This window comes from Aythya fuligula, chromosome 6, assembly GCF_009819795.1.
Source record: "Aythya fuligula isolate bAytFul2 chromosome 6, bAytFul2.pri, whole genome shotgun sequence".
NCBI lineage: Eukaryota > Metazoa > Chordata > Aves > Anseriformes > Anatidae > Aythya > Aythya fuligula.
Window position 1 is genome coordinate 3,967,174 of NC_045564.1, and position 24,138 is coordinate 3,991,311.

At 36.6% G+C, this 24,138-nt stretch overlaps 1 protein-coding gene across 2 annotated transcripts in view; it reads left to right on the forward strand.

Annotated features, from left to right (window-relative positions):
• HIBCH (3-hydroxyisobutyryl-CoA hydrolase) overlaps nt 1–24,138 on the forward strand; it is a 41,971-nt gene that overhangs the window by 8,563 nt on the left and 9,270 nt on the right. For both annotated transcript variants that reach the window (XM_032189753.1, XM_032189754.1), the window contains 5 exons: nt 11,222–11,300; nt 15,850–15,995; nt 17,035–17,121; nt 19,076–19,134; nt 20,036–20,117. In XM_032189753.1, coding sequence (XP_032045644.1) covers nt 11,222–11,300; nt 15,850–15,995; nt 17,035–17,121; nt 19,076–19,134; nt 20,036–20,117 — 453 coding nt within the window. The remainder of the gene's footprint in view (nt 1–11,221; nt 11,301–15,849; nt 15,996–17,034; nt 17,122–19,075; nt 19,135–20,035; nt 20,118–24,138) is intronic.

The window sequence follows — 24,138 nt, forward strand, 5'->3', positions numbered from 1 at the left end:
GTTGTTCTAATTTAAAATTGGTTAAAAAATCCAGCAGCGTATTAGAAACTCAGTTAATAAAATTTGCTGTTGATTTGCATGTATTTGTGATAAACTTGGAATTATATTCCAAAAAATGAACTGGTTCCACTTAACTTTGTTCTTTAGAGTCTGGTAGGTGATACTCTGGAGAGCTTAATTAGCCAACAGATGGGGCTGTGGAGCTTGTTCTCTGCACCTTTTTGTATGTACTCTATAGTTCATCACGAATTGGAATTCCACATAAGTCTGTCTTTTAATCTTTTCATACTTATTCAGCTTCAGGGCAGTAGGTTTGAGTGACAAGAATATCTTAACGAAGCAAAAATGATGGCATTTTACTAAAAAAAAAAAAAAAAAAAGGTGAAATAAATTTTAAATTCCACATTTGCTGTTAAAGGGTGTGTCCTTTTGTTTATATTTAATAACAAAATGTTAAATATATGTTTAGAGAGAGGAATAGGAAGTTGGAATTTGAATATAGTTTGCAACTTTGAGAGACAGAGGTCACCCAGCCTTGTTTCCACGGCCTTGTACCCTCAGCTTTTGGGCCTAGTTGGTGATGGCAGTAGCAGCATGAACTGCTGCCTGCTTTGTTCTCTCCTCAGTAGAAAAAGATCTCAGCTATATTTATTGCAATTCCGAGAAGACTCATTGTTTGTCTCTCTGGATTCACAAGTGGCTTTCTATTACTTTTGTCAACACACACATCAGCACAGTTTTTTTAAGCAAGGGCTTTGAAATTGAGAGTCTACATCTAAGGCACTTAGGTAAAGTGTCTTCAAGGTGGCTATTAGAGAGTTTAAAATACTGTTTGATCCTGCCTTAGTCACTCGGGTAATAATGACACATACATTGAGATTTGGATTACAGAAGTACAGAGGATCCTTGAGATTATTCTTTTGCACTTTGAAGTAGTGTTAAATATAGAGTGATGAGAGCTTAGGAGATTTCTACCTAATGCGTTCAGAAGTTTCTATCATCAGGAATTCAGTTTTTCTAGACATCCTACCCTACTACTTAATTACTCTTTCATGATTTCCCTAGTGTCTAATTTAAGACTTCAGTGTATGTAGTCAATATATTCCTTAATCACAGCTCTCTAAGAGCATTTTGAGATACTTTCCTTTCTCCCAGCCGTCTCACTTTAACTGGGAAAAGACTAGTTCTTTAGTCTTTACTATAGATTAATTCCCTTTGTCTTCTTGCAATCCTCTGGAATCTCTCTAATTTGTGTACTTTACAGTTCATTACCAAAAACCAGACTGTGTTTCAGCTGGGGAATTCATTAGCACCAAGTAGAGCAGAATGATTATCCTCTATATATGATAGAAGTATTCTATCACAAGTAACTCACGCAAACCAAAGCCTCCTAAAACATCAGATGCTAGGAAGCCACCACATCTGCATACTCTTAAAGCCATTATTTTTACCTCTTTTTGCTTGCAGAATGTAAACTTCTGTCACAGTGTAGTTCCTTGTCACTTACCTTTTACCAGTATTTAGTTCTTCCTTGAACTGAACTTGTGTGTCAGCATCAATCTCAGCAAGCTACACTTTTCCTGAAAGACTATAAAAAAAACAACAAACAAGCACGTAGTTCCTCCTTGAATAAACCTGAGCATTGTATCACCTGGCATTGCCTTTTGTAGCTCCAGCACATCAAGCTGGTTAGGCTTCCCAGCTGTGGTAAATCTAGGCTAAGTGGGTACAGCTCCACCCTTTGGTGCCTGCTGTAGCATAGTGTCTGGAGTAAATTCTTTTTGCAGCAGCATTTTGTTACTGTTTGTATTAAGTTCCTAGTTGGTTTCAGGTCTGGAAAGCTTTAAGGCATTTGTTCTATAAAAAGCATGCTTGCAACGTTGCATTTGATTTTACTTTTGCAGATGTAGTTGATTTCATTTCATTTCATTTATATCTGTCTGATCTTGTTCCACCATTTCTCTGATGTGAGATGGTTTTGAATTCTGATCTCTGCCCTTCAAAGTAATAATACCTTCCCAAAATGTAATTTGGAAATTATATCTATACATATATTAAAAACAAAACAAACAAAAACACATCAAAAAAACAACAAACAAATCCCTTATTATTTCCTCATCCAAGCAGCTAATGAAAAATACCAAATAGAACTTTATTAATGATTGGCTTCTGTATGACCTCAGTAGAGGTGCTGTCTCAGTTTGGCTGCAAATTGCTGATATCTTAAAATGCCTCCAGGTAATTGTGCTCTTCATTTAATAGTGATATCATCTAGGCTATGTTTTCCTAGCATCATAAACTTTGCAGCTCAGAATATGATTTTTTTTCATAACGTTGCTTACTGAGTGATAACGTCAATTTAATGTAAGCCACGGGGCTGTTTAGAGGTTCCAGAGAATCAGATGCAAGCAAATCCCTGAACCTACTCTGCAGTTTGGAAAAACTCCTCCCGTTGCATATCGGACCATTCTTCCCTTCTGGGCTACAGATTCAAAATTCCCGCAGCCTTTTATGTTGTTGTAGAAAGTGTGAGCTTAGTGCTCATATTTAACTTTGTACGTGTGTGTCAGCGCCACTTGATTTTCAGCAAAAGATTCTGGTTGCTTATGTTGTTAGAGGAATCTGATTTACTTTTTAAAGCAGGTCTTAGGACCTGACACATAGGTCTTTAAACAGAAATTCACTTAGGTGAAGTTTGCATCTTTGCTCCATATTTATTGGCTGTTGCATCAAGTAGAGTCCACTTGTCTACGTGAGGACTGAAGAAGGGTTTGATGTGGGGGTACGATAACATTTTAATGATCTTCCAGAGAAAGTGGAGTATTTCTCTTTTAGGCATTTAGTTTGCTTTAAGCAATAAAAGCTTTTCAAAACTTAAAATAAATAACTTTTGGAGGGAGTTTGCAGTGTTTTATTTCAACTTAAGCCTGGCATTTTGGTGAAACTTTACCTTACAACATTCTGAAAAGCTAGAGCCTTCACACTATTAAAATATCTGCAGTCAGTTTCTTTTTTTTTTTTTAATTTATGCCCTAGAATCTGCCTGGAATATTGACATACTAAACCTGGGTAAGCTGCTTTCCTATTCTCTCTTTCTCTCCTTTTCTCTCTCTGGCTCCCCTAGAAACTCATGCTTGTGTACCGTACAGAAACTTCTTGTCCATTTGTTGTCTGTGCTTCAAAGCTGAAGCAAGCTTTTATTGGAAAATAGAGATTTTGGAAGTAGTTATCTGTTGTACTTTGAAACAAACCTTTGTGAGGTTGACTTGTGTACCTCTTAGCTTTTGTAATACAGGATGTTGAAAACAATGCTGAAGCAATACTAAAACAGGATGCACTCTTGGCGGATACTACGCTATATTGAGCATCTGGCATGGGGGTCTGCCTGCTAAGCTCCTGCGCTTGATCCCAGGGACAAATGGCACACTTCATTCTGTAGCTAATCGGACTGTAACATCAGCAGTTTTTGACATCAATACAAAAAAATAACTGCTGAATGTTCAACGATTTGCACATGATGTTCTTCCCCAAAGGGCCAACCATAAAGCACTGTCTTGAAAACAAATATTTTAAACTACGGGTTTGAAAACAGTAGTGGTACAGAAAGTAAAGCTCCAGTCCCTCTGTCAAATCTACATTCTTCAATGTCCAATACAAAAAAGGAACGGATGCCACTATTTTACACGTAGAAAGAAAGGCAGACTTCCTTAACATACATGTTGGCATTATACAATTGTACTGCACTGAATATTTTTGAAGCACAGAGCAAATGTTTTTTGCATTTCTGTGCAGTGTAACAGGGTAGAGATCACGTCAGAGAGTAGACATCACTTGTCTACTCTGTGACTAAATTTGAGGTTCTAAGCTGTACTTTCTGTATTTTTTTTATTTTTAATTATTTATTTATTTATTTTCGTGCAACCTGTGTATGTTTATAGGAGGTTTTCTGTATGGCTTCTTGGAAACCTTTTGCACCCTTGCACTGTTTAGTGTCATCGCAGATATTTTGTGTGCTTCTGCGTGGATTCATTCTTACCATTTAACACCACAGTCTTTCTTGCTAGAAATTGTACTATTTTTCTTTAATTCTGGGCCTTCATTTACAGTCTCATATTGAGAATTTTCTCATCTCATTATTTCCCTTTCCTTCCCTTTATTATAGATCAAGGACGAAAGTTCTGAAGAGAATTATCTTTGCCTGCTTCTCCATCCCCTGTTAATTTTTCTCGTTTCCCAGAAGACTGTGAATGCTTATTTTCTCCTTCAGTTAGTTTTAATGTCTGCTTTATTTTTTTTTTTTAAGCATTTTTTTCCTAAGAAATGGAACATCATGACAAAATTCCCTTAGTTTGCACATTTCACCCAAATAACCATGCTCCTTTTTTTTTTTTTTAAAAAAAAAAAAAAGAGTTGCATGTGCCCATCTTTAAGAACAAAAAGTGTTTTCTTCAGTTTTAACAGAAAACCTAAAAGCTTAGTTGTGTGTTGATGCATCTTTCTGAAATGGGTCCCGTCTCTTTCCTGCCTTCCCTGCAGCTGTTAGGATGTGGCTAGTCAAAATCTTTGTATTTCTTGCAGTAGCTACATTTTTAGGTGTTGCAGAGGAACAACGCTTGTCTTCAAGAATTTTAGAAACAATAATTAAAAAAAAAAAAGATAGTTAATAAATAAGTCACAGTAAGAATAGTGAAGAAGCAAGGTGGTCTGCCTCTTTACTCTGAAGGCATGTGTTTGACTGCCACTGCTGCTTCTGCATAAATTTTGGCTGCTGGTAGCAAAATCAGAACAGGGATTTTCAAAATTGAATCTGAATTTTGTTTGTAAAAGACAGTCATTGTAGCAGTGCTGCTGTGGCCTCTATGATTTTTTTCAAGTTTTACTGTTAGAAGAAATTGACCTAAATGATTACTATTAATGTAGTTGAGCAAATCTGTTTAAATAATCAGAAGTCAGGAGAACAAGTTACACTTCTAGGTCATCACAGAAGATATTAATAAATTAAGGGGAAGTTTTTAGTGTTATGTTTGAATTTGTGGTGAAGATAGAAGTAAACTTTAGGAAACACACAACTGGAGTGAATTCTGCCATTCGTTTGTGCCATGAAGCATCAGCAGAGCATTCACCAAATATTGGTTGTCATTCACAGCACAAACTTTCTTACAGGTTTGACATTAAGCTTTAGGGAAAACACTTCAGACTGAAACGTCAGATATTATTACAGGTAATGTTATCCAGACGGCTGTTCTTCTGTGTGCCTGTAGAAATTTGGAATGGGATGCTGTAGCACATAATCAGTATGTGGAAATTAATATTTCATATTTAAATTGTATATTAAATTAATATTTTATATTTTAAAATAACACACTGATTGAAAAGACCGCCAAAAGCACTGTTTTTAATGATTTTTTTAGGATATTTGTATAAAGTTGATTTATATATCATCAACTAAGGAATGTGATATTCTTAGTCCCGATCTATTCTAAAATATTGCTCTGGTTCAATAAATCATCTTGTCCCTGCTAGTATCTACTGACAAAAACAGATTATACTCTTTGGAGTGGTCCATGACATTAATGATGAACAAAGATTAATTTTGATTCAGTTTAAGATTTGCTGTGTCTGGATGCAGGGGATAATGCTCTTATACCAATGATTTTTGATCTAATGTAGCTATAAGCCTCTGGTGCTCCCTCAATCAATTTCACTTGTTTACTCCACCAACTAATGCTTTTGTGAACATATCAGCAGACAAAAATCACTGCACATTGTCTTTTTTACACATCTGTGTTCAGATATACTTGCCCTTTGTTATATTATGCCCAGTATGTCTTGTTGATTGCCGCATTTCTTTTGTGGTTCTGGCCCTACCAGGAACTGCATTCTCATTTAGTTTAAAATGTCTAATCATTGCATTTGAACTATTCCCAACAGGACTTTCACTGCAGATGGTATTGATATTAGTACTATCATGAAATTGTTTGCTTGTACAGCTAAAAGGTCTTTATCAGCCTACTGAAGATGAGCTCCTTTTCTGTTTGTATTTCTTTAATTCTGTCTCTTAAGCTTTCCTAGGCAGTGACTCCTTTGCAGTGTTAGGTTATTTAGTAAACAGTCAAATACGGTTTATGTTTTTGCTGTGAGACAGGTCTCCTTGTCTGTATGTGAACAGATGTTTATTCAGTTAGTAACTCCAGTGCTTAATGCTGCAGGTGAATATGAGCATCATTTTGTTGTATGTCGTTCAAGATGGGCATGTTTATTTTGCACTGTGTGGTTTTCTGTTGTGGTGGCCCTCAATTTCTATTAACTTTCTTAGATATGTTGAGTTCTCTGAATGACTAGTGTGGGTCATTTTCAATTTAAGACAATACAGCATACTTTTGAGATTTATAGTAGCTGTATTCCATTGCTCAGTTTATATCAGTAGTCTATACTTTGTTTTTCATCAGAAAAGTACTTTAGTAAGGTTCTGTATTCATCATGAAAAATATGGAACTCATGATAAATTTTCCATACACTGTCACATAATGACATTTGAAATACTGCACTGAGTTTGAAATCATGTGTATGGGAAGTAAAATTGAGATACTCTACTGGCTTCTTCAGAAGCTTGTTGATGAATTTGAACAGAACTAAGAGATCTGCAAACAATATTTCATAACTTTACTATTAGAGCACATCTTATAAAGGTGTAACACACTACATTTATTAAGATTAGTATTTTAATACCTATGCAGTAGTAAATTTATAATTTGCGATCACATCATTATCGCCTATCTGTCTGCAGTAATGCATTTTCAGACCACCATTTCTGCTATTATATATGTTTTTGATTAATTGAGATAAAAAACCTTACAGAAAGATTGTTTAAATTGGTTGGTTGCTACTAAGCACCTTAACTTCTGGTGTCATTTTTACAAAAATAAAACATGCAGTTGCCAGTAGAAAAAAAAAAAAAAAAAGAAAAAAAGGTTCTTGCCAGTATTAAGATAAATGACCTGGATTAAAAACCAAGGCTGATTCACCAGAGAAATAGAATAATAGAATCATTTAAGTTGGAAAGGACCTCTAAGATCATTAAGTCAAACCATCCACCCAACACTTCCAAGCCCACCATTAAACCATGTCCCTAAGCACCACAGCCACACGTCTCTTAAATAGACATGCCTCCCTAGGCATCCTGTTCCAATGCCTATATCGCACATTTCTCATGAAGAAATTCTTCCTGATGTCCAGTCTAAACTTCCCCTGGTGCAACTTGAGGCCATTTCCTCTCGTCCTATCCCTTGTCACCTGATAAAGGGAACCGACAGCCACCTCGCCGCAGCCTCCTTTCAGGCAGGTGATGAGGCCTCTGCCTTCTCTTCTCCAGACTAAACAGCCTCACTTCCCTCAGCTGCTCCATTTTTGTGTCATTTTCTATTCCTTTCACCAGCTTCATTGCTCTCTCGAGCAACTCAGTGGACTTCGTGTGGTGAGGGGCCCAAAACTGGACACAGTATTTGAGGTGTGGACTCGTTGGTGCCAGGTAGAGAGGGACCACCACTTCCCGAGCCCTTTCTTAAACCCATGCTGACTGGGTCTGATCACGTGGCTGTCCTGTACATGCCAGGGTAGTCTGCTTTATGACCTTTGTTAGCACCAAAGTCAGGCTGACAGGCCTGTAGTTCCCCAGATCCTCCTTCCTGTAGGTGGGTGTCACATTTGTGAACCTCCAGTGAGCTGGGACCTCCCCGGTTAGCCAAAACTGCTGCTAAATTATTGAAAGCAACACGGCAAGCACTTCCACCAGCTCCTTCAGCACCCTTGGGTGGATCCCACTGGTCCCATGGGTCTATGGGCATTCAACTGGTTGCTAGCCATTTCGCCCCGATTATAAGGGCTTCGTCCTGCTCCCTGCCTCTGTGTTCCAGCTCAGCAGGCTGGGTACTCTGAGGTGAATTAGTTTTACCAATAAAGACTGAGGCGAGGGAGGCATTAAATACCTCAGACTTTTCCTCATCTCTTGTCAGTGTTTCCCCCCACACTCCATAAAGGATGGATATTCTCCTTTGTCCTTCTTTTCGTGTTTATGTACTTACAAAAACTTGAATTGTCTTTTACTGTAGTGGCTAAACGTATCTTGGGGAAGTCTGGAGCAAGAAATTACCTTTAGTACATATTTGAAGATCATGAAAGGGAGGTCTCTCACACTGCAGGGTATATCACATTTTCATGAAGACATAATAGCATTTAGGCTTGTATGTGTAAATGCTGGGGCCATTTAAGGTGAAGTGAACACAGCCTTACTTTAGATATTTTAATAGTGTGAAGGACCTCCTAGATGGGACTCTGGATTTGTAAGGTTCTGGTTTAAAATTAAAATATATGTACAACCTTAAAAAAAAATATATATATATATATATATATATATATATATATCCAGAAATGGAGGAGGAATGCATTTAGACTTCTGATTGGAAGAGTTTGTTCTTTACACAGGATACTTTTAAACTAATACACATCTTTCCTCTGGATTAGATGGAGAAGGTTAAACACATACAGTGAAAGTTATTAAAATAACCATTTGGGAAGCTGCAAATAAACACATGAAAGCATATGATCAGCAGTTTAATGTATTCCTGGCGTTTGTACCCTCAGAGTGTTAACTCATTTTTCTCTCCTAGTTTTATCTTAATGTAGGATCATTTCAAAACGATCTTCAAATAAATAAAGATATATTTGTGCCATTTTCTTTACAACGACTAAGAAGAAAATACAATTTTAGTCTTTTAAATGTGTATCTAAATTAAGCTCTTATCTATACCATAAAACTTGAAGGCTATCTAGAAAACAAATCCAATTATGGCTAAGGCACTTGAGAAAGTGAAATCTGATTTAATTCTTTCAAAAGAAAATTACTTCTTTCAACTTTTTATAAGGAAAACTCTACAGTTATTTTTATCACTATAAAAAGAACAAACTTGGAAGAGAAGCAGTCTTTGTGAAGTTCACACTCCATTCTTTACTACTTAGAACTCAAGTTGAAAATTTGAATCTTTTTTCTTATACAAACTACTGATTACCTAGAAAATAAGCCAGGAAAATGTTTTATGATAAATGGTATTTGTATTCTTAGATACAGCATTAGAAAAACAACAACAACAAAACAGTTAAGAATTAGAAAAAGCAAAATGGATTTGCTTTATTTTATTTCAATTTATCTTTATAAAGAAGTTGCCATTACTGCTGAACATGCATAAAAATAGCACAGGTATTGTGCTTTCTCTTGCTATAGGAAAGACTTTGCTCAATGCAATGAAAATAGTCTGGTGTGATACAATAAAATGTTGAAAGTGCCAAAGTCACATTTCTACTTCCTTTAAGAATTCTAGAGCTTTTTAATGAATAAATGAAGCTTTACATACAGGACTGCTGCCTTTGCTGCTGCTCAGATGAGATAGATCTACAATCAGTCAAGTGAAAGAACTGAGGGACAGATAAGGGATGAGATGTAGATTGCACCGTATGCAAATAAGATTCAGGTTTTGCTCAAAATCCATTTGCCTCTGTGAAACAGCAGTTCCCTGTGTGTATAGATTTGGCTTAGGCTCTGCATACAAAATCAAATACAATAGCCAGAAATGTTAAGTGTCCATTTCTCAGAAAATTAGACTGGAATCTTAAAAGCTTCATAAATTTATATTAAAAACTGAGAATGGCAGATACTCATTTTGCAGAAAAAACCTGTAAGATGTTTTCAGATTTAATCATGCATCACCCTAATGGAATAAGTGGTGACAATTAATTTCTTGCTGGGCAGAAATGTACAAGGGGCCAGGAAAGAATGCATAAGAATGGTGCGAAGAAATGGATGTAATTTTTATTAGCTTGAGATAACTTTTTAAAATTTTAATGTAAAACTCACCCAAAGATCCCTGTAGATAAGCGAAATGAAAAGATGTTTCTACTGTCTTCTTAAAAGCCTATTGAACATGCAATGCTGGTCCAAGCAGCTATCACTCAACTAATGCCACTGTTTTTGTTGGGAAGTCTGAAATATAGTGAAGATGTTTGTGAAGACTAATAACCTTAGTTGCCATTTTTCTAATATCTAAACAAGTAGAAATGTTAATTAAAAATCGATTACATCTTCATTATACTTTGACTTCTTTTAAGCAGTGATACTAATTTTAATACAAAAATTGGTTGGATAGGAGGAAAGCAGTGAGGAAAGGAAGTAAGCTGAAACAAAGTGAGAGAAAATATTTGCATAATGACACTTGTGAAATATTCAATAGAGGGTACTTGTCTTCAGCTAGGATCTACAGATTTGTATCGGTATGTAGATAAGCTTTAAGAAGTGAGGATCCTTTACCCATTTGTTGTGGCTGTGCCGAGTAATCCCAGTATTATTAAATATGTCATTTTGCCTATTGAACGCTTCTCTGATGTATTTTTTTTTTTGATGAAAGGAAGATACATCCTTTTCTTGGGCCTTGCTGCTGCTCAGTGCCTAAATCAGAAAATATGATAGGCAAAACCAGGAGCTTTGCAGGTTTGAAGAAAATACCTCATCAGAAAAGTCTGCTAGAGAAGAAAGCTAGGTACTTCGCAGTGTGCATCTTATTTCTGACTTGGAGAACTACAGGGTTAAGGAAGACTGAGTTTCTAACCACAGACTTTGAATTTTAATGAATAATGCTGGAGGCTTTTCCTGCTTGAAATACTTCTGTATTGATAAAGTTGGTAATTATCACATAATAATAATAGCTAATATTTCTTTTAAAAGCATAATTACAGCTTCATGCAATTCATCTATATTCTAAAAGTATTGGCTTTTTTGTTGTTGCTGATGATTGTTTGTTGAAGTACGTGCAAAAGTTATAGATAATATAACATTAGCAAAAGCATATCAACTTGCTTAGTAGACGAATGGAGAAAAATGGGGTCACTTGTTTCTGTTATTGCTGTCACTCATGGGCTATTTGTAGTTAATCTCAGTATGAGTCAGCAATCTTTTAAAGCATGGAAAGCTATTTCAATCAAATCATGAAGGTAAAAAATGTTTTACAGGTCTTGGAACCATAAAAGGCCATTTAATATTTTGTTGAGATGTGCATTGCAAATGTAACATTATTTAATTGTAGAGCAAAACAGGAAGTGTTGCATAGGATTACAGTTATAATTATTTTCACTGGTAATTTTATAACCATTTCCTTTGTTTGTGCTCCATATGCAGGGAGTTGGCCTTTCAGTCCATGGACATTTCCGAGTTGCTACAGAAAAGACTCTTTTTGCAATGCCAGAAACAGCAATAGGTAAGTAGATTTTAACAGATTATCATATGTTAATATGTTTCAAGTTTCAGTGCTCATGTAAATGGGATGAGATACAGTTGACTGAAAGCGACAGCAATAATTTAAGAGCTTTAAAAAGGAGCTGGAAATGACCATGTATTGAAAGTATTTTCTATTAAATGAATAAAAACTTGTCTCTGAGTTATGGAAGGTTGATCACTGAGATTCTTAAAACAGGCTAGACTGACACAAAAACTATCAGGATATGATGCTTTAAAAATGGAAGTACATATGAGGAACTAAGTCTTTGCTACAGGCATAAGCAGATAAAGTCAGAAGATCCCAGTGCAAATGTGCTAACCATTTTAGATTCCAAACTCAGTGTGGAGACAAACTACATGATCTGCTATGTTCATGAGAAATCCTAGCTTTTTAAGTGGATTAGTAACGTAGATCAATTATAGTTGTGTACAGATTGTGCACGAGATCACTTTTTTATTTTGTTTTTTAATAGCAACATGTACCTTGCATTTTCTGATGTTTGATTCTACAACCTATGTCAACTCTGAGATGTACAATAGAAAATTTTATGACCCTGAGCTAAATAAAGAGGGTGGTGTGCCTCAGGAAAAGCCAGATTACAGTGAACCTTCTTATGAAATCATTCACGTTTCCCCTGAAGACAATACTGGTACCAACTGGTAACCACACAGAATGTATTACTGTCTGACTTCGGGATTCCCTTAATGCTTTCTCTCTGTCTAATTCCCACCTCCTGCTTACCAACAATGTTTACGAAGATTGCTTAAAACCTATTACCTATCCTACATTTCTGTCCTACAGAGTTCCTAAGTTTTTATATCATTCAGAGGTAAGGAACCGAAGGATGATGGCAAATGTTCTTATCTTTATGTCCTCAAATAGAAGAATATGGCTGGTCTGTAAAATATGGCCCCATTGAACACATTTGTTCAGAATAGAGAACCTTAACTGGTGCTTAAATAGTTTAAATAGCACCAGATATGGGGCTTTTAAGTTCAGTCTTAGGTTCACTTCAAAGAATAAGTAGGAAGGAGTATTGGCCATTACTTCCTCAATAAAAGAATTTCCAATTTTGTAATGATAAAGCTAAGAAATTACAGGAAAAAATGAGGAATCCATTCTGAAAAGAAAATAAATATAATAATGTCATCACAGCTAAATTTGATACATGTTTTGCTAGTGATTAGATTTTTATAGTGCCCAGTATCTTCCTATGCTGAAGGGAAACGTAGTAAAATTAGGTAGTTCAAGTATTAAAGCTACAGTAATTTAGTAAACTCCTGAGGCTAATAAACAGTTCTACAGGGAAACTATTTGAAGCAAACGAAGATTTTTTTTTTTAAACTAACAGTAGTTCTTAAGGACATAAAATTATTCTAATAAAGACACCTTTTCTTCTTCAAAGGTAAAGATACAGGTAGTCTTATGCTAACAAAGATTATGCACTTTACATACATTTTGTGTGTTTACAGGGACTTACTAAGCACAAATAGACTGTAAAGACGGGTAAAGTAACAGCTTAGGACTTGCTTAGGAAAGAAAGTAATTAAAACCCTTTTAGGATCAATTAGAAGTCAAACCACTGAAATCTGTTTGGATTTAAAGGCTTAGCTGTTTTGATCTCTGTGGTGTATGTTTAACATGTCTAGCTGCCTGGAGATTGTATTAATTGAATTTTTCCTTATATATTTCAGAAGGCATTATGCCTTTGTGAAATGAAAGCAGTGTTCATTCATCTGCTACACTTTCACACCATTGCTTATGCACTTAGCACCATAAACAAAAGGTGACATTTATATGCCATTTTGCAAATGAAAGTTCTAGACTGTAGGAGTTTCAAACTGATACAGATAAGATGAAACATGGGAATGCAGTTGAGATGTAGGAGGATGGGGAAATACCTTCCCTGGTGGGAAGAACAAAAGATGAAAGCGTATTGTGAGAAATGAGCTTTAAGAGTAATAGCAGACACTTTCTTGTATATCCGTTTAAATTTTTAGCTTTCTGTAAGTAATTTACTAATAAATCTCCAGCTGCCTCTGCAAGAAAAGGTGGAAATACTGTGGTACCTTTATCTTTTGCTTGGCAACCACATAGACAATTTAACAGTTGGGATTACAGTGAAGCACGTTGGATCCATCTCGAGGCTCAGGCTGCAAGTCAGTGTTACAGGCACAGGCTTTTAGCCTGGTCAGCCCAACAGAGATTCATTCTCTCACTTTAGTAGGCATTTGAAAAATAATTAGTTAAAAACACCAAAAGGAAAAAAAAAAATCAAGTATATGGAATATGTTGAGAAACTGAATAGTAAGCAGAAAGATCTGAGAAGCAGTATTGAGAGCATTAGGAGAAATACTTAGAACAGGGACAAGAGGAGTAAAAATTTAAGAGGAAAGGAAGACAAGAACCTCACATAGGACACAGTAGAAGCTATAGTGGTCTATACTCTTAAGCAGCTGAGTAAATCAAAGTGGATTAGCTACACCTTCACTAACGCTGCTTGTAAATTCTGTTCTAACTAAAGAGATCTTCATTCAGTTTAGTTTTATTGACTTCTGAAGCAACTTAAATTCATTCTAGTTAATTTAGAACTATTTTTGCTGTGTATGGCCATATGAAATAGCCCTATAAATCCCAACATGAAGATTGCTTTTCCTCTGGAATCTGAGGGAAACTAATGTGACCACAGGAAGAATAATAGTTCAGCACCAGTATTTTAATTACAGCAAAGAGGAGAAGGTTGTTGCAGTCCTGATGGATAGGAAGAATAATATAATTGCCTTTTTGCTTTGGAGGGGATTTGTAAGAGAACTTCCATTTTGAAATGAAGGAATTCTTTTGCAGTAGTAGGAAATCCAAGAAGAGACAGATGAATAGAAATATAAAACTAAATGGCAGTCTTGGCACCAACATTATAGATCTGATGGCTCAAACTGAGAAGGTAAAATGTGGAGTAGACTATTCATAAAGTGACTGCAAATGAAAAAGAAGGTAAGTGATGAGATGGAGATAATACAGCTTAGGGCTTTTGAAGGGTGCCACCCAGACATTGAACATTTTAGAAGAGCTGTATGTCTCAGTAGCCTGTAGGATGGGGAATAAATCAGGCCATAAATATGGGCAACACCCATATCAGCGGGATTAACTGATAGGAAGTGGCTCCTGAAAACAGCTTGTGATGTATTAGAGGCTGCAGAACTTAGGGAGGACCAAAAGGGAGCCAGAGGGGAGGTCGAGAGATGAGTGAGAACATAAAGCAGCAATGAACTTTTAGAGATTACTGAGAGAAGACAATGAAGTGATGATTTAAAGAAGCCTTCCCTTGATTCCATCCAAGGGAGAGGAATATTCAGGACCCACTAACTGCCCACATCACAAAATATTTGCAGTAAGTCCTTATATAATATATACGAGTGACTCCTTGAATGAAAGCAAATACGTTAGAGTGAAAAATTGCCATTTTCTATCAGAACACCATTTAAACTCCTTCCGTACATCTTAATCTTGCCCGTTAGTCTTTGCTTTGGCAACTCTTTTCTGAGTTTCTTATTTGTAATATGCTTTCTGTTTCATTTATCTTTTTTTTTTATCTACTCAAAAATATCCCACAATTAATTTATTCAGACGACTTGCAGTCTCATGAATCCTCCACTGGTGATTACTTCCAAGTAGTAACTGTACACTCAGCTTCTTTCCATTTGATTTCTGACACTGAGACAGCTAAGCCTGTTTTCCTAATATTAAGTATACTAGAAGTTATAAAAGTTGTTTGAAATTATTTTGTGGGTGATTATGTAACAGAAAAAGGTAGATATTGACAAAGTGACGACTTAAAATATTTAAGCTTTCCTGTGGAAACAAAAAATGTTTTTCCATAGAATTTGGTAAAAGCTATATATTTTTCAATTATATTTTTTATTAAAAGTTTTATATTTTATTCACTTTTTTTTTTTTTTTTAATTACTGTATTCTGTGGAGTAAAAAAACGTAAGACAGTCACTACACTGGAAAGTTTTATAACCTTTAAAATTGCAGGTTAGTCATAGTCCTGTCAAAGGATGAGGTATTAAGACAGCATATTGTGCCTCTGCTTTCAGGAGGTCCTTCAGCAGTGTAAGATTTTTATCATAATAGAAGATTTCAGAGAAAAAGCAGCTTCCAGTTCAACTTTGCACAAATCATTCTATAATTCTCTGCCCGTTGTTTGCTGGGAGAACACTCGATTCTTTGGGCATCTAGGAATTTCTCAGTTTGTAGGCAAATAGAATGAAGACTATAGTCTGGTATATGTTTGTAAATTACGTGCCAGTGGAAAGAATACAATTTGGAAGGTGCTCAAGGGTTTGCTTTTAGCAAGGGTTTAGATGACAGAGAAATGCCAAACCAAGTCAAGGAGAAACTGGGGCAAGAAAGCCGCACCCAGGTCAGGGAGATGGAAGTGAGACAAGCAGAAATAACCGAGTTACATGCATGGCTGGGACAAGTTCTCTCCTCACTTTCTTTTTTTTGTTTGTTTTGCTTATTACAGGCCTTTTCCCTGATGTCGGTGGAGGATATTTCTTGCCAAGACTTTCAGGAAAGATTGGCTATTACCTCGCACTAACAGGATTTCGGCTGAAAGGACGAGATGTGCTGAAAGCAGGCATCGCTACACATTTTGTAGAATCAGAAAAGGTAAACTGCTAACCAGAGCCAGCACGGGCTCATCCTGGCACTGCAATGACAAGTTGGAGTGGTTGAGCCCACCAGCATACATTTAGCAATTTGAGTGTACGCAGAGGTGCAGTTGTCTTAGCTGGCCCTGCCCTGGGAACAGGAGCTGTCAGGTACTCTTAGGCTGTCCTTGTAACACTTTTCAGCTAGTGACAGCTTTGCTTGCAAGAGGCAGCAAATGTTGCTGTCGTCACGATGCTGCTGTTTAAGGGCATGATTTGCTGAGCATAATTGAAGTTGCTTGAAAAATGGTATGCTCTGCCTTCATCCTCTCTTACTGCCTTCACCACTTCTGTAGTTTGCTTTCTGGGTACAATTTAGACAACAGTGTCTGAAATGAGTGGTTATTTATACAACCACAAGGCTCTAATTTAGGTAACAGCCAACTACTGTGTTCTTTATCAGTCTCCTTAATAGATAGCCTATTTGCTTCTTCCAGCAGCTGTGAGAAAATGTAAAAATTAGCATATTCAATAAAATCAGAGTCATAACGTGCCTGTACTTTAAGTGAATATAAGTGAAGGAGAAACTGCAACTGGCTCTTTCACTATGAAAAGATTCATGGCTGTCATTGTGACTGCACCGTTGGAACGGGTTGGATATGCAGGCTGACAGATACTATTTTGAGCACAGCATGGTTGCCAGGCTCCTGCTCTTTCCCCTCAGAAAGTCTGGCTTTACCTGCTTCAGCTGCAGCAATGCACTAGGGGTCTGCTCAGGAAGCAGTTTTTTGCTGATCACTGCAGACACGCTCAAATCCAGATGGTTCGACACTGTGGCAAAGTGAACTCCAGCTCCTTGTATTGCTTACTTGGTACTTCTTCAACACCTGGTCAAAACGTTTTGTGTGTGTGGTGGGTTTTTTTTTAAGCTCTATGTGTATGGTTAATGCGTGTATACATAAATGCATTTATACTATAAAGTACTATTGTAATAGCAGTAATGATTCAATAAGTACATTTTGCTTTACTTACTTTTAATGAAATCTTATTTTCTATAGCTACCTGACTTAGAGAAAGACCTGATAGCATTGAAATCTGCTTCAAAAGAAAATATTGCAGACTTACTGAACTCTTACCACGTGAAGGTAATGTGTTTCATTACTGAAATCAAGCAGAAATGTTAGTTAAATGTATGTAAATACCAATCATTTTTTCCTGTTGCTGATTATTTGTTTTATGGTTATAAAATAATGAGTTTTCATACTCCTTCCACTCTCTAAAATAGTACTTTGTAGCGCTAATGCCTACAGTGGTCAAAGTTGGAATTTAAAAGTCTTTCTTTCCTTTTCATTCCTGTAGTGGTCAGCAACTTCTTTCCTTCTGTTTGTTCTACACAGGTTCCCAGCTGGTAGCATAGTGATGCAGAAAATACACTGCTGTTTAATTTTCCCTGTTTCTCTCTGATTTCTAGCATGCTGTACAGAAGGCAAAATACATAGCCAATAGCAGAATGAGAGTGGTATGTGATGGCAACTGCAATCTAGGGAGTTATCCTGAAATCCAGGGTTTCTGACAAATACAAATGAAAGGGAGGAGAACCATAATTGTGCTCCAGAGGCTGCAGAAGTTACAGTGCCAGTTATTCAATACTAGGCTGCTCACTTTGAAGTGGATGTTATCTTTCCATCCCCTTTTTCTTTACTGACCTGAAGAATTATGCTAACTTCATCTATTTGATGTGAATTTTAGCATTACAGTGATGCATACCATCTGTAGGCAAGGTTCAAAGTCTGAATTTAAGGGCTAACATTGTTCCATTAATTTCTCAAACATTTTATAAGTTTGTAACCTTGAGATAATTAAAAGACTATAAATAAGCACAGCACTTATCTACAGGGTCCATATTAGCAGAGTGCAGATAGGTTCTAATGAAAGCATATGAGGTCTTCAAAGCAACATTTTCCTGGGGAAAAAGGTGCTGTTCTCCCAGTGGACAAACCCATAGATTTTGGAGGTGAATTTAACTGTATTGATAACATATATTTAGCACTTGTGTTAGCCCCACATAACAATGGGCATGAAAATAAAAGGTTTGGGCTTTATAGTGGATTTATTCAGCTGCTATTTCAGCTGTATTGATGTGTGTTGTAATTTTATTTCAGAAGAAAGGGAACTTCTGGAGCCAAACTGGGGTTCACTGAAGTCAGTCACCCTGAGTATTATTGCCCAGTTGTTTAAAATGAGCAGTTGATTTAAAATGAGCAATGGTACTCCTGCTATTTCTGCTCTAGAATTACTAAGTTCATAAATAAAGATTAATTAAAAAATACATTGGATAAGTTAATGACAAACAGTGGCACTAAATACTTCGATAAATAGAAAGCTATGAAATAGAATTAAGTATATGTTGCGGTATGCTGCTTTACAGGATGACATTTTATGGAAAAGGAGGCTGCATATTTTTAGTGATCGGAGCTGAATTGACAGGGAGCCTCTGTCTCAGCTTCAGCTGCTGCTGTTAAAACATCTGCCTGTGTCCCAAGCCCCTTAGTGCCAGAAGATCTAAAACATTTGACAGCCTTTCCACATAAATCCGTCAGGTCTTTCCAACCTTTTAGTTGTCTAACTTTTTGTAAAATCACTGAGAGAAGAAAGGTACACGCTTTTATTTATGTATTTTTTACACATGCATACATATGCATCTGTATACATTTAAGGAAACCAAACATCTCCTTTTCCTGTCTGCTACATTCTCAGGTTTTTGAGGATATTTATCTACACTGGCTTTCTTAGTATATTTGATAGAAACATATTGATAGAATAATTGTGATTACTTGCATACAATATAACCACTCTGTCAAATACGCATGTGTTCTAGCTCAGAGCAAACACTGCATGAGATGACACCTTTAACATTGACAAGATGAAGCGAGAGGTTCATTATGCATACTGTAAAGCTAATTCATTAAAAACATCTTATGAACATGACATGTTCATTTATGTTATTTCTGTAATAACTCACTGAAATTTGTCAGTACTGGTAGGCTTTTCAGACAGTCTAAAATAACCAAGTAAAATATGCATTTGCTTTTTAAATAGAGCAAAATTGATCAAGAAAAGAAGTTTGTACTTGATGAACATATGGAGAAGATTAACAGGTATTTGTGGATCTTTTTTCTTTTTTATTCCTTTGGACAGAAAACATCAAGTTAAATCCAGTAGCAGTATATTAGTGTTCCAAAGGTAAGGTGATGGAGATGCCGTTAAAGTTAGCCACTTAAACACTTGTTTTCGGGGTGCCTTGTGAAGCTCATTAAATATTTCAGTCTTCAGTATACTAAATACTTTTGAGCATAGTTGCCTGATTGGTATACCATTCTTTTAAACTGCCCTATGGCACATGAGAAGAAATATTTTTTATAGAAAGTTGGAAAGGGTTTTCTGTGAGTAATTTTCCATCTGGAAAGGGCACATTACAAAACACATTCATGTTCATTGGAACAAGGTTATTCCTATGACTGTTTGGGACTTCTTTGTATCAGAAAAGAATGCAGAAATGAAGGAGAGCAATAAGAAGCTAAAAATCTTGAGGAAGGACAACAGTAACTAAATGGATTTAGGGGAGATCATGAAATCATAGAAGGACATGGGTTGGAAGGGACCGTAAAGGTTATCTAGTTCCAACACCCTGCCATGGGCAGGGATGGTGAAAGGTGTTGAAGATGAATGGTGTTGGCAACAAACCAGTGGAGCAGAGTTGATAGTTGAAAACGTGATGCATTACAAAAATATTAAAAAAAAGGACTGACGGTAGTAATTAGAGTTTTTAGATAAATATCAGCACTAACGTGAGGTGTATTAAAACGCTAGAGATCTGTAAAGGAAGAGATGCCTGTCAACTGAGTTACTTAAAATTGAATGACAGGGAACACATTGCTAAGAAAAGCCAAATCACCTGGTTAAGCTCTGTTTCTAATTTCGCAGTTACTGGCATTTCATAGGGAAGCTGAAGGCTGCAGCACCAAAGCAGTTAATGTTTTTCTTTTCTTTTTCTTTTAGTCTTTTTTCAGCAAATAGCATGGAAGAAATTGTTAAAAAATTAAAGGAAGATGGTTCTCCTTTTGCCATTAAGCAGCTAGAGGTAATGCCTTTGTGTTATTTCTGTTAGAGATTAAGCCTGATTTTGTACTTTCTCATCTTGGCACAGTCTATAATCACCTTATTAATGTAAACAAAACTACATAACTCCAGCAGATGCAATCCTCAAGTTCTCATGCAGTCATATGCAATTGCAAGCATTTCTACTCCTAGAAAAATATTCCTCTGTGAAACCACAAAACATAAATGTCATTATATGTTGTCTAGTGCAATCTAGTAAAAGATTTCCCTTTTTCCCCCCACAGTCAGGGGTTGATGGTGACAAAGGTTCCTTTTATAGCTCCTCATTTTAGTGGCAGAGGTTGGAATAAAACAGTGACAGAACAATGTTGTTTGTTTTCTTCCATCTCAGATATCTAATTTGGGTAAATAGCAAGCAATTTATCAAAGTATTTATTATCTTCTTTAATGCATCTGAGTGTTGGTTGTAGTCCCTACTCTAAAAGCGTACAGTAATGCTACAAGCTTCCTGCATACTCCAGCCACAAAAGCAAGAAGCAGCTCATTTATCCGAAGTCTTTATATTTTCCCTTTCTCCTTTGAAGTACCTGTATTCAGGTGCATCATAAAAGTTTGTCTTTTTAATTATTATTCAAATAGTACTTAAAATTTGATGGAACACAAGCATTTCTCCAGCAAAATCTTTGCTTAAACATCTTACAGAATCCTGCTCTTGTAGTAAAACAAAACAGAACTATCATCTACAGACTGCCACTGAGCAGAAGGCATGTAACTGTGCTGTAGCATCACTGCTGTTAGGTGTCCTGCCCCTGCTACTTTCAGGATGGAACAGTAAGTTTCATAATATTATCGAGTAATTACTCAGGGTAACACATACAATTTTATTTATACTTTTTAATTAAAGATTTATTATTTTGTCTCTGGAACTTTCAAACAGTTCAAACAGAGAGGAAAATTTTCAAATCATCTTCATGCCAACTAGTATGCCTAGTACTTTGCAACAAGTGCTACGAAAGCAAAATTGAATGAAAGAGGAGGCTAATAATGTTTTTCCACTGGTATTCAAGTTCCATTAATTAAAGCAGTCAAACAAGCTAGTCTCAGAATAATCATTTTGTGTGTTTGGAAACCTGAACTGTACCACAGACTAACATGATGATTTTTCTCCCCAGGTTATATATAGGCTGTATGATTCAGATCCTTACTTTTTCCCCTGTGTTATAGATAGCAGAGAAAAGTAGTTATATTAAGGTCTGTGAGACAGTTTGATAGCATGCTAATATCAGTTACTTTTGAGGACTCTTTATAGTGTTGAATTACAACCTACTATTTTATTTCCAGCTGTTACAAAGTTCAGTATGATTTTACAGGGATACCGTTTTGAGTAGTTTTGATGGAGGTTGAAAACAATCGAGGATTACTTACAGATAGCTTTTCCTAAGATAATTTCATACAATCTTAAAATTTCAAAATACCATCAGACCTGGGGGAGATGTTCTAAACAAGCATGGAGTCCCTAAAGGGTGGTTTTTGTCTATTTGAAATACAGTTTTACTACAACGGATGCAAGGATTCTGGAAATACTTTGTTACTGAAATTGGTTAACTGGACTCCTTGTTTTTACCAAATTTGCTCCAACTACCCAAACCTGCAACACTTGCTTGCTCCATCTTCAGCCTCATAACTCACATCTTCCCTATTAAAAAAATAAATTTTGTTCCTTATGATTCCCAGAGTACATTTCTGTCATAGTTTTAATTTAGTTCTTAAATTTATCATCTACTTAAAAATTACAATTGTATATTTTTTAAATTCCTCAACCAAAATATGGATCTTTTGTTGCTTCGATTCTTATTTTGTGTATTTAACAGGACTTTATAGCAGACTTTCTTTCCTATGATTGGTAAAAGAGTTATTCCTGAACAATTGTGTATTTTTTGTTCTGCACAAGAAATCAGACTGTGGTAATGAACTGCTTCTGTCATTGCAGAAATTTGTTAGAAATTATTTTCTAGCAAGTACAAGGCTTGTTAGTGTGAACATGTATGTTAATCTCAGACAAGTTTCTAATAGCACATGTTCTGTACTAAGCAAGAAGTGCTTGTAGGACTAAATCCTTAACTGATTCTTTTCATTTTGTGAATATTTCACAGAAGGAAAATGGATTTATGTTAAAAAAAAAAAAAAAAAAAAGAAAAAATCAAGTACAAATATAGTTTCACCACAGAATGTTTGCCAATTAAACTGGAGGTTTTGTTTTACTGGGGAAGCAGAATAGTAATTAACTTTAATTGTGGCTGGAGGATGAATGGAAGCTTGCACCCTGGTGGCTGAGCATTTTATAGCACCTACAAAGCAGCGGCTGGCTACAGCACTCAGCAGGGATCACCTGGCAAAACCACAGCAGTCTGAGGTTATCAGATGTTATCCCTGATAGCAGTTTGATGACCTGTGTGAAACGAGTTGTTCTCCTTATCAGTAGTATCACAGCACCTCTAGGATTTCTGCAGCTGATAGTTTCCTGTCGCTTTGTGAAACCAAGGTTTCATCTCCAGGCACAGGAACAACAGCACACGCAAACGTTAAATGCAGAGACTATAAACGATTTAGTGGCAGGAATGTTCATTCTTTTTTTTTTTTTCTTGCTGTATAATTATGACACACATCCCTAAGCTTATTGAACAGGCCCTAACCGAGAGGTTAACGCAATGTAATACAACATTTCCTGGTTTGGAGGTACACACCAGCACTCCCCACCTTGGGCTCAGAGATACCTTTTGGCATTAATAAAATGGCATTGTGAGTCCTGCCATTCCCAAGTGTCCTGTGAACCACGCTCTCCTAGCTGTCCTGGTCTGTCCAGCCTACACTACTTCTGCATTTTTACTTCCTAGATAGGCTTTCACCTATTTGATACTAAAATGGACTGCATGAATAAGGAGAAAGTAAATTTGTTAAGCCATTTTCAAACTGAATTGTAAGGATTCACATCGCATTTTGAGCCCAGCTAATCGTTTGCATTTTAGTACTCCCCTTCCCACTTCAGCCTATCCTATCTCCTTCTCAGGCTTGTTCCCAAGTAGCAATCTCCTCCTCCTCTTTGTATGGAGGATTTATTTATAGATGCACTGGTGACTCATTTTTCTGCATCACACCTACCCATTTTCTTCCCTTGTTCCTCTTCCTTCAGCTTGATTTATAGCAGTGCCTCCTTCAGCCTCATTGATATGCCAAGACAAGGCAGCTGCTGGGTGCACAAGACGAGTTAAGTGCTGTTTGCAGATCTTCCCCTTTTCAGAGCTTTCTTTGCCCAGAAAGCATTACCATTTCACCTAGGGAACCATTGAGTTGCACCGTGCACACCATTCAGCCTGGTCCAAGCAAAGATTTTCCAATCCAGATAACAGAACGTGAAGCAAAGCAAAGGAGAAATGGTCCACTCCCAGGGTCAAAGAACACAGTAAGGGAAGATTTGTTCCCAGTAAGGGAAGCACTGGTTCTTTCTGAGCTAAAGTCTCTCTCAAGTGAAATGGTCAGCGTGCATCAAGTGGGATGACAGAACCAGTGCTTAAGTCACGACTGCACAGCCTCCTGCTTGTATAGCAATTGCCTGTTTTCCAGCTTAACTGGGCAAAATGGGTCACTGCTGTATCAGCTGGTGTCTGGAGAGGGATGAAGAGTAATTGGGAGCCAGAAAAAATGTTAATGTTGATGACTGGAAACCTGCCATTTCAGTCTGTGGGTGAGGAGTCTGATATCTGCCCTGAAAATCATATAAAGAGGCAAATCTTACCATCTGCCACTTCTCAGTAGAGTGGTACAAATGTCCTAATTAACAGGAAATGCCTATTGTTCTGTGAATAAGAAAGAGCTTTTAGTTGGGTTTACGGGGAAAGGAGCCTTGTTGAGAGTAATAAAACAAAGATCAGCCACTATCAGATTTAACTTCTTTCCTCCACAAACCTGAAAGCTTTAAAGCTCAGTTCTGCTTTCTTAACTAGGTTTTTGTCCTCCCCACCTCCCCCTACTGTTTACTGGCACGC